Source organism: Triticum urartu, chromosome 3 (assembly GCF_003073215.2).
Source record: "Triticum urartu cultivar G1812 chromosome 3, Tu2.1, whole genome shotgun sequence".
NCBI lineage: Eukaryota > Viridiplantae > Streptophyta > Magnoliopsida > Poales > Poaceae > Triticum > Triticum urartu.
In genome coordinates, this window is record NC_053024.1 from 476,729,743 (window position 1) to 476,739,417 (window position 9,675).

The following is a 9,675-nucleotide window of genomic DNA, read 5'->3' on the forward strand; positions in this document are numbered from 1 at the left end:
TGAAATCATATCATGCCTAGTGTTAGCCTCACATTGGGTTTAGAAAGTGAAATCTTTTGAGGCTTGACAATCACAATATTGGTCATACAAGCAATTCCCGAATATTTAGTATAAGGAAGAGAACTTTCACATATAAATACACTATCATGGAAATATTTTGTGATTGTGAGCACCCATCAAAATATTATATGCCAAAATTGTTGACGTTGGACAAGGAAGACAACGTAATGGTTTATGTTTGTTCATATTCGCATAGAAGTTATATTTTTCATAGATCCTTCAACATGTGGTGCTTGCCCCCATCTTTGCTAGCCAAAAATTCCGCACCAAGTAGATATACTACTTGTGCATCCAAAAACACTTAAACCCAAATCTTATTTTCAAGAGTCCACTATATTTACCTATATGCGGTATTCTTTTGCCGTTCTAAGCAAATTTGCATGTGCCATCTCTAATTTTCAAAATAAACTTCTCTTTTGTGTGTTTTTTTAACTCGCGGAGCGGTGAGGGGTGGCTAATATTTTCCATGCTAGATGTGTTATTCTCAAGATGAGTGTTTTATTCACTTGTCATTGCATGAGAGTAAGGCAAAGGTATTAGGGGTGCCCAGTCCCGAAATGCAAAAAAGAATTTACTTTATGTTGTCAAATAATAAATTCCTTGGAAAGTGTTGGTATGGAGGGCACCCGTGGATACGGTTAGCCATGGAAAGTGAAAGTATGGTGGAAAAGGAATAAACTTTATTTTCTGTTTAGGAACTGCCTATGATATATCTAGCATGGAAAGTGTTGGGAACTCTAAGTCATTTTCGTTGGTGGGATGGATACACCTCCCAAAATGTTTTTATCTCTAAGTTTTTCGCTTTGAGCTCTGGCACCTCTACAAATCTCTACTTCCCTCTGCGAAGGGCCTATCTTTTACTTTTATGCAAAGAGTCAAAGTTATTATCTCTATTCCTTTTTATTTTCCTCTTTTGGCAAGCATCATGTGGTGAGGAAAGATCTAGGCACATATGTCTAGTTGAATATGGGTAGCATGAGTTATTATTGTTGACATCACCCTTGAAGTGAATATGTTGGGAGGCAAAACAATAAGCCCCTATCTTTCTATGTGTTCGGTTGAAATGTTTTGCTCATGTGTACAAGGTGAGTGTTAGCAATCAAAGAAGACCATATGATGGTTGAGTATGTGGAGCTCTTACTCAAACTCTATTGAATAAGTTGAATTGCAATTGCTTGGTGACTGAGAACATAGGTTGTTGGGTTTCAAGAGAATTCATTGTTTGAACCTTAACATGTGAATTGGTTGCCACTATAACATGAGAAGTTTTATAAGAAAGAATTGGTGTTATGATTCTAGGAAAAGTGATTGAAATTATCATTGATCAAACTTATGCACTTTGCTAGCATTCACACTACATAAATTATTTCTTTTATCATTTACCTACTCGAGGACGAGTAGGAATTAAGCTTGGGGATGCTGATATGTCTCCAATGTATGTATAATTTATGAAGTATTCATGCTGTTATTTTATCATTCTTGGATGTTTTACAATCATTTTATAGCAACTTTATATCCCTTTTTGGGACTACCCTATTGACCCAGTGCCCAGTGCCAGTTGTTGTTTTTTGCTTGTTTTTTACATCGCAGAAAATCAATATCAAGCGAAGTCCAAACACCACGAAACTTTTTGTGGATTTTTTATGGACCAGAAGGAACCCAATGGGCTAGAGCTGCACCTGGGGGGGGGGGGGGGTGCCCCGAGGGGGCACAACCCACCAGGGGGCGCCAGGCCCAACTAGCGTGCCCAGGTGGGTTGTGCCCACCTCGGTGGCCTCCCGTACCCCTTCTTTGCACTATAAATTCCCAAATATTCCGAAACCCCTCAGCGCTTAACCTAGATCAAAAGTTCCACCGCCGCGGGGCTCCATAGCCATCGAAAACCAATCTAGACCCGTTCCAGCACCCTGCCGGAGGGGGTAATCATCTCCGGTAGCAATCTTCATCATCCCGACGGCCACCACGATGAGGAGGGAGTAGTCCACCCTAGGGGCTGAGGGTTTGTACCAGTAGCTATGTGTTTAATCTCTCCCTCTCGTGATCTATATCGTGGGCTTTGTTAATATAGTCGGATCATACGATGTTTCTTCCCTCTATACCCTTGTTGTGATGGATTGAATCTTTACCCTTTGAAGTTTTTTCTTGTCGGATTGAATATTTAGATTTGAGAACACATGATTTATATATTGCAATATGAATACTTGAGGTGACAACTGGGGTATCTTATCGATTCACTTGATATGTGTTATGGCATTGAACTCGCGGATTCCCGCGGTGATATTGGGGTAATCTATGCATAGGGGTTGATGCATGTTTTTCTCCGACGGAAACTTCAGGGTCTCTTTATAGTTCTTTGTGAGGATTGAGTATTATGAATATGAATTTGCTTTGGTGATATCTTAGTACGAACTCTTGATTAGATCGATCGGAAAGAGTAGCTTGCGTTATTCTAGTACGAACTCTAGGATAGATCGAACGGAAAGAATAGCTTTGAGATGGTTTCGTACCCAACAAACAATTCCTATCTTTTGTTCTCCGCTAATAGGAACTCGGGAGTGATTATTCGTTACACTTTGAGGGATAATCATATGATCCAACTATGTTAGCACTGTTGAGAAATTGCACTAGCGAAAGTATGAACCCTAGGCCTCATTTTTAAGCATTACAACACCGTTTTTGTGCCCGTTTACTATTTGTTACCTTGTTGTTTTTATAATTTCAGATTACAAAAACCAATATGTACTATCCACATTACACTTTTATCACCATCTCTTCGCCGAACTAGTGCACCTATGCAATTTTTCATTGTATTGGGTGTGTTGGGGACACAAGAAATTGCTTGTATTTGGTTGCAGGGTCGTTTGAGAGAGACCATCTTCATCCCACACCTCTCACGGATTGATAAACCTTAGGTCATTCACTTGAGGGAAAATTTCTACTGTCCTATAAAACTCCGCGCTTGGAGGCCCAACACTTGTCTACAAGAATAAAGTTGTGTAGTAGACATCATATATAAAGAGAAAGGCATAACACTAACACCAGCTCCTAAATCACATAAAGCAGTTTCCACATAGTTTCTTTTGATAGAGCACGGAATAGTTGGTATTCCCGGATCTCCAAATTTTTTATGTACTCCATCCTTAAAAGTATAATTAGCTAGCATGGTGAAGATTTCAGCTTTCGGTATTTTTCTCTTATTGGTGATGATGTCTTTCATATACTTTGCATAAGGGGGCATTGTAAGAATATCAGTCAAGTGAGTACGCAAAAAGACTGGCCTCAACATTTCAGCAAAGCGTTCAAATTCTTCATCATCTTTATTTTTAGTTGACTTTGGTGGAAAGGGCATAGGTTTTTGAACCCACGATTCTCTTTCTTTACCATATTTTCTAGCAACAAATTCTCTTTTATCATACCTTTTATTTTAGGTTGTGGGTTATCAAGATCAACTGCAGGTTCTATCTCAACATCATTATCTGGTTCTTCATTATTTGGTTGACTATCTTCGTGAACATCATCATTAACTTTATCATTATCAGAAGGTGAGTTTTCACTACCAGGTTGAGTTTCAACATCAGAAATAGAGACTTCATTATCAGGAGGTTTTTCTACTTTAGGTTCACTAGAAGCATGCAAAGTCCTATCATTTTTCTTCTTCTTTTCCAACCGATCCTAGCACCGAACGTACGGCACCTCTGTGTTTAGCACACGTTTAGCTCGATGACGTCCCTCGAGCTTTTTATCCAGTTGAGAACGAGGGAGAGTTCCGTCAGTACGACGGCGTGGCGACAATGATGATGAAGTTACCGGCGCAGAGCTTCGCCTAAGCACTACGACGATATGACTGAGGTGTGTAACTGTGGAGGGGGGCATGCACATGGCTAAGAGAAGACTTGGTGTGTCTATTGGGGTGCCCCTCCGCTCGTATATAAAGGAGGGAGGAGGAGGCCGGTGGCCAGGGAGGAGGCGCGCCATAGGGGAGTCCAACTAGGATTCCTAATCCTTGTTGGAGTCCCCTTCGTTTTCCAAGAGGGAGAGAGAGGGAAGGAGGAAGAGGGGAGAAGGAAAGAGGGGGGCACCCCCTCCTAGTCCAATTTGGACCAGCCATGGGGGGGGGCGGCCACCCTTTGAGGCCCTTATCTCCTTTTTCCACTAAAGCCCATTAAGGTCCACTACTTCCTCGGGGGGTTCCGGTAACCTCTCGGTACTCTGAAAAATACCCGAAACACTTCGGAACCATTCCTGTGTCCGAATATAGCCTTCCAATATATCGATCTTTACTTCTCGACTATTTTGAGACTCCTCGCCATGTCCGCAATCTCATCTGGGACTCCGAACAAACTTCGGTCATCAAATCAGGCAATTCATAATACAAATCGTCATCGAACGTTAAGCGTGTGGATCCTACGGGTTCGAGAACTATGTAGACATGACCGAGACAAATCTATGGTAAATAACAAATAGCGGAACCTGGATGCTCATATTGGCTCCTACATATTCTACGAAGATCTTTATCGGTCAAACCACATAACAACATACGTAGTTCCCTTTGTCATCGGTATGTTACTTGCCCGAGATTCGATCATCGATATCATCATACCTAGTTCAATCTCGTTACCGGCAAGTATCTTTACTCGTTCCGTAATGCATCATCCCGTAACTAACTCATTAGTCACATTGCTTGCAAGGCTTATAGTGATGCGCATTACCGAGAGGGCCAAGAGATACCTCTTCGATACATGGAGTGACAAATCCTAATCTCGATCTATGCCAACTCAACAAACACCATCGGAGACACCTGTAGAGCATCTTTATAATCACCCAGTTACGTTGTGACGTTTGATAGCACACAAGGTGTTCCTCCGGTATTCGGGAATTGCATAATCTCATAGTCAGAGGAACATGTATAAGTCATGATGAAAGCAAGAGCAATAAAACTAAACAATCATTTATGCTAAGCTAACAGATGGGTCTTGTCCATCACATCATTCCCTAATGATGTGATCCCGTTCATCAAAGGACAACACATGTCTATGGTCAGGAAACTTAACCATCTTTGATTAACGGGCTAGTCAAGTAGAGGCATACTAGGGACACTCTATTTGTGTATGTATTCACACATGTACTAAGTTTCCGGTCAACACAATTCTAGCATGAATAATAAACATTTATCATGATATAAGGAAATATAAATAACAACTTTATTATTGCCTCTAGGGCATATTTCCTTCAGCCTCTTCACGGACTTCTTCTTGATACCTAAGCGTGCATAACACTTCCATTTGAGGTAGGACCCAACTCTCATGTGAATTTGAACGGAGCTTGAAGAGGAAGGAGTTAACCTCGTTCTCAATAGCGCGTGCGCGAGCTCTTGTCATTGGTCCTCTCGGTGCTTGTGGTGGTGATGGAGTGTCCATGTGGATGGATGAGGGATGCTCTGCATCAACTTATAGAAACACTCAATGGTCGTGGACTCGGCCATGCGCCCATAGTCATCGAGTGAATCACCGGGAGCTCCGTATGCAATCATCCTCATTGGTGTCGTGCACTTCTAGATTGAGGTGAATCCAAATTTGCCGGTGCAATCCTTCTTGCACTTGAAGTAGATGTCGAACTCCCGGATGGAATTCATAATCCTGAGGAAAAGCTTTCGGCTCATCCGATAACGGCGCCGAAATACTTTGTCGCCGTGCAGTGGAGCGTTGGCGAAGTAGAGCATGCAAATAGCCTTCCAGGCGATGCTGGTTCTTTGCTTTCAGTCGGCCCGGCGCCGAGCCACCTCGCCGCGGCTTTTCATTGCTCGCGAGCAGGCCGGCAACGGCGGTGAGGACCATGAGATGCTCCTCGTCCTGGACGGCAGCATCGGCTTCCTCCTCCAGCAGCGCCGTGAGCGCCTCCTCATCGTCCGAGTCCATCGCCAAGCAGACAAATAGCCGAACACCTGGCGGACATGGTGGGCGCACAGCCGCCGGTATCCCGCCCTGCGCGGCCGGAGCGCTGGGAAACTCGCCCAGGAAGGTGGTGGAGAGGTTGCCGCGGTGAAACCTTCTCTCTTTTCTGGCGGGGAAGGCCTATCAAGCGGTGGTGGGCCGTGGGCGGCGCCAGGATCGGCAGGGTGGCGGCCGAGCGCGCGGGGGTGGGGGCGAATCTGGACGATTGTCTTGACTTTTCGCCTGACAGTGTGACCCATGTGTATTTTTCCCTTCCGCTGGAGCCCCCCCAGTGCGCTGGGTTCGGCATGGGATCGCCGAGCCCAAAAACAGGCCGTACCGGCGGATTTCGGTGTCTTGAGGGTGCGACTGGATTTTTTTTCGACGTTGGCGTGGAAAAAGTCGCTCTGGGGGATCCATTAGGGGCGCGGCTAAAGTTGCTCTTAGCAAATCTGACAGATGGGCCCGTGTACTAGTATGTTATGTGTCTGTTGTATACGCGTGTGTGGTGTGTATGTGTGTTTTTTTCATGCACGTGTGTGTACGTGTGTGTTGTGCATGTGTATTGTGTGTCCGTGTGTTGTACGCGTACTAGTGTGTGCGTGTGTAGGTGTACGTGTACGTGTACACGTGTGTGCGTGTGTACGTGTATGAGAGTTGTGCTAGTATATGTATAAATGTATGTATGCTAGTGTGTGATGCGTCTATGATAAATTATCCTCATATGTCATTGTGTGTTTTGTGCAAATATAGCAATCCAATATACAAAAGCTACCAAAGCAAAACACATATTGGATTGCTAAACCTTCTCTCTTCTCTTTCTATCATCAATCTTTAGCGATCCAATATATAAAGGTTGTTGGAGATGCTCTTAGCAGGCACTTTGTCGGGCTAAGTGTATCCTCGGTATTTATTAATTATGTTTTGAAGAGGGTGTATACATTTTGCTCAAAAAAAAACAGAGCTTATACATATACACATGTATTTGCTATGAGATTATTGATAAAAGAATTGCAGTGATTTATTTCTTATTTCCCCTTGTTTTTGTGTCCATCTGTGTTCTTGTAATTGTTGAGATGTGCCAACGCAAGAACAACAGCATCTAGCAGTTCTTGGCTGTTGGCATGGTACAATTGATGAACTAACGGGAGAACAAACGGTACTTGCATCGTAGGCCGCCTGCTCATGGATACAACAATTTCTTTACACATTTCCCACCTGCCCAAGCTGGTAAATTAATCTATCCCGAGCTGCAACATAGGTGTCTCCATCGCTGGTCAGTGTCTAGGTTAGTAGAGGGTTGGCGAAAGAGGTCAGTGAGGTGCGCTGCATGCGTCGGAGCGCGCCGCGCCATCCGATCGACGCATCTCTGGCTTAGAATGCAAGCTCCACTGATCAATCACCGTTGCGCCGTATATGTGCAGCCATCGGTCAGCTGAGCTCTTGCTTGCAGAGAGGGCAAGAGGAGATGATCCTCAGCCACCTGTCCACGCATTTCAGGTGGAACATGTGTGTGCAGGGCAGCTGCCTCACCTCCTCTTTCTCCCTGTACTGCGCCAGGCATATGCAGCACTCCTGCGTTTACACGCGAAACAATTACAAAGAGAAAAAGACTATCTTTTGTTGTGAATTGAAACAAGTTGATTACACAATATTTTCAACCATGTATGAACTAAACACTCGTGCCAAATGTTCACCATAACTAGTTAGGACTAGTTCATGTTTCATTGAGAGAGAAAAGGGACAGGCCATGTTTTGCCATGTTGCTAAATTGCAAGGAGATGCTTGTGAGCTTAGGCACCGTCCCAAAAGGCAAAGTTAGTGCTTCTTATCTTAGTATCGCCCAAAAAGGGATCATGCTCGAGTTGCTCGCGCACGTTTATAAGTTTAGGTCGCCAATGTTTGGTGAATCCTTGCTGTCCTCTTTGGTACTCCATTTTCTGACCTCACCTAAAAGAAAATGCTGCTATCTTTGCTTGTACTTATCCAGACCAGGACCTGTGCCTGAAAATATGCAGAGAAATGCGGGTGAAATCGGCAAGTACTTACTTGATCGTCCTTCTCGCGGTCTCTCGGCACGTCGGGCTCCTTGAACCGCCACCGCGGCAGCGCGTCCAGCTGCTCGTCGGAGGCGCCTCGGCCGACCGAGGCCGAGTTCATGTTGTACCCGAGCGCGTACCCGACGACCGGGACGAAGCAGCAGAGCAGGAGGAAGAGGAGGAAGGGGAGCGAGTAGACGACGGCGTTCCACGCGAGCAGGCCGATGCAGAGCGCGTACAGCCGCGGGGCGCGGTGGAACGACCCGAGCCGCGCGTCGAACACCCACACGTTGCCCATCACAAACCACATCGCGAAGAAGAGCTCCAGGAACGCCCGAGCCTTGTTCATCAGATACGAGCTGTTCCTGAAATTAGTACACAAAGAATTTCGTCAAGAAACTTAAGCATGTAATGTTAAATTTGCACGTTCCGCACAACATTAAGGTATCAAGCTTGAACCTTAGAGCGTCACCGGCACCGTGCATCTCGGGGTCGTCGCCTCGTCCGGTGGCCGATGAATGTCGGTGGCGCCAGTAGAGGAGTGGGAGGCTGAGCACGTTGCCGACGTTGTACGCGCAGACCCAGAGCCGAAGCGGCCACGCGGGGCGTTCCTTTGGGGAGGTGGCCACGACGGTGGTGGTGATGACCATCTGCGCGACGATCACGCCGAGCTCGAGAGCGAGCCAGCCGGACGAGTTGAAAGGGTTGGAGCCCAGGTCGGACCTCGGGCCGTTCTGGTACTGGTATACCCGCCTCAGGAAGATGAACCAGCGCGCCCTCGACATGCGTGCCACCGCGCGCATGGTGAAAGCGGAGACCCGACCGCCGCCGCGGCTGATTGCCGGCGTTGCCGCGGCCGACGACGAAGCGGCCGGCATTGGTGGTCGGTGGTGGGGACGAGGGGCATTGGCATGGTTGGCTTCGCGCCTCGAGGGATAAATGGGTGGGAGGGAAGAGGCGAGTTGGGTTTGAGATGGTGACCAATAATCTAACGGCTTTGCTTTGGCGCCAAGAGTGGAGGGGTGAACGAAGGGGGGAAAACGGTTGGCCTAACTGTCTCCTTCCCGCCGTATGCTTCCTCTTGGCTCCTCTGGCTCTGGCTTGTGTCTGGTTTTGTGTAGGTGGGAAGCAAGGAGATCCATCTGCTTACAGTGGGTAGATGACTTGACTCCCTCTCGACCAAGATCAACTTCTAATTAATGTTTTGGGATACTAAGCCATCCTAGTGTTGAGATATTTGAAACTAGATTTCGTGTTGATAAGTTTGGACAAATTACTTTCGGATGTAACTTATGCTACCAAATATAACAAACTTGTGCTTCCCACATCATCATACTTATGCTCCCTGTTCGATGGTGTGCTTGTGCTTCGTCATGCAATACACCTTTACGCGCCGCACAACATAACTTCACGTAAGCGGCGGGCAGCGCAACAAAGCTTCATGTGTCGCACATCATATCTTTATGCGTCGTGCAACACACCTTAATTCGGCTGATGAAAGGATCGATATGGTTGACTAGAGGTGGAGGGAGTGAATAGACAACTAACCAATTTTTAACTTTTCTTAACAAATTAGGGTTAACAACAAATAGGTTAGCTAGATATGCGACTAGGTGAGCAACCTATATGATGCTAACAATAACAAC

At 45.8% G+C, this 9,675-nt stretch overlaps 1 protein-coding gene across 2 annotated transcripts; it reads right to left on the reverse strand.

The window, feature by feature from the left end:
* Positions 1-7,140: 7,140 nt before the first annotated feature.
* LOC125548512 (E3 ubiquitin-protein ligase At4g11680-like) lies at positions 7,141-9,015 on the reverse strand. Of its 2 annotated transcripts, none has more exons than XM_048712097.1 (3): positions 8,489-9,011; positions 8,040-8,394; positions 7,141-7,565 (listed from the first exon to the last, which is right to left on the reverse strand). In XM_048712097.1, the coding sequence occupies exons 1-3, from the start codon at positions 8,905-8,907 to the stop codon at positions 7,422-7,424; spliced, it is 918 nt and encodes a 305-aa protein (XP_048568054.1). In that variant the 5' UTR covers positions 8,908-9,011; the 3' UTR covers positions 7,141-7,421. The 2 variants fall into 2 exon arrangements, with proteins under 2 accessions (XP_048568054.1, XP_048568055.1); XM_048712098.1 differs by lacking the exon at positions 7,141-7,565 and adding an exon at positions 7,572-7,940 and having other exon boundaries at positions 8,489-9,015.
* Between the last annotated feature and the right edge of the window lie 660 nt (positions 9,016-9,675).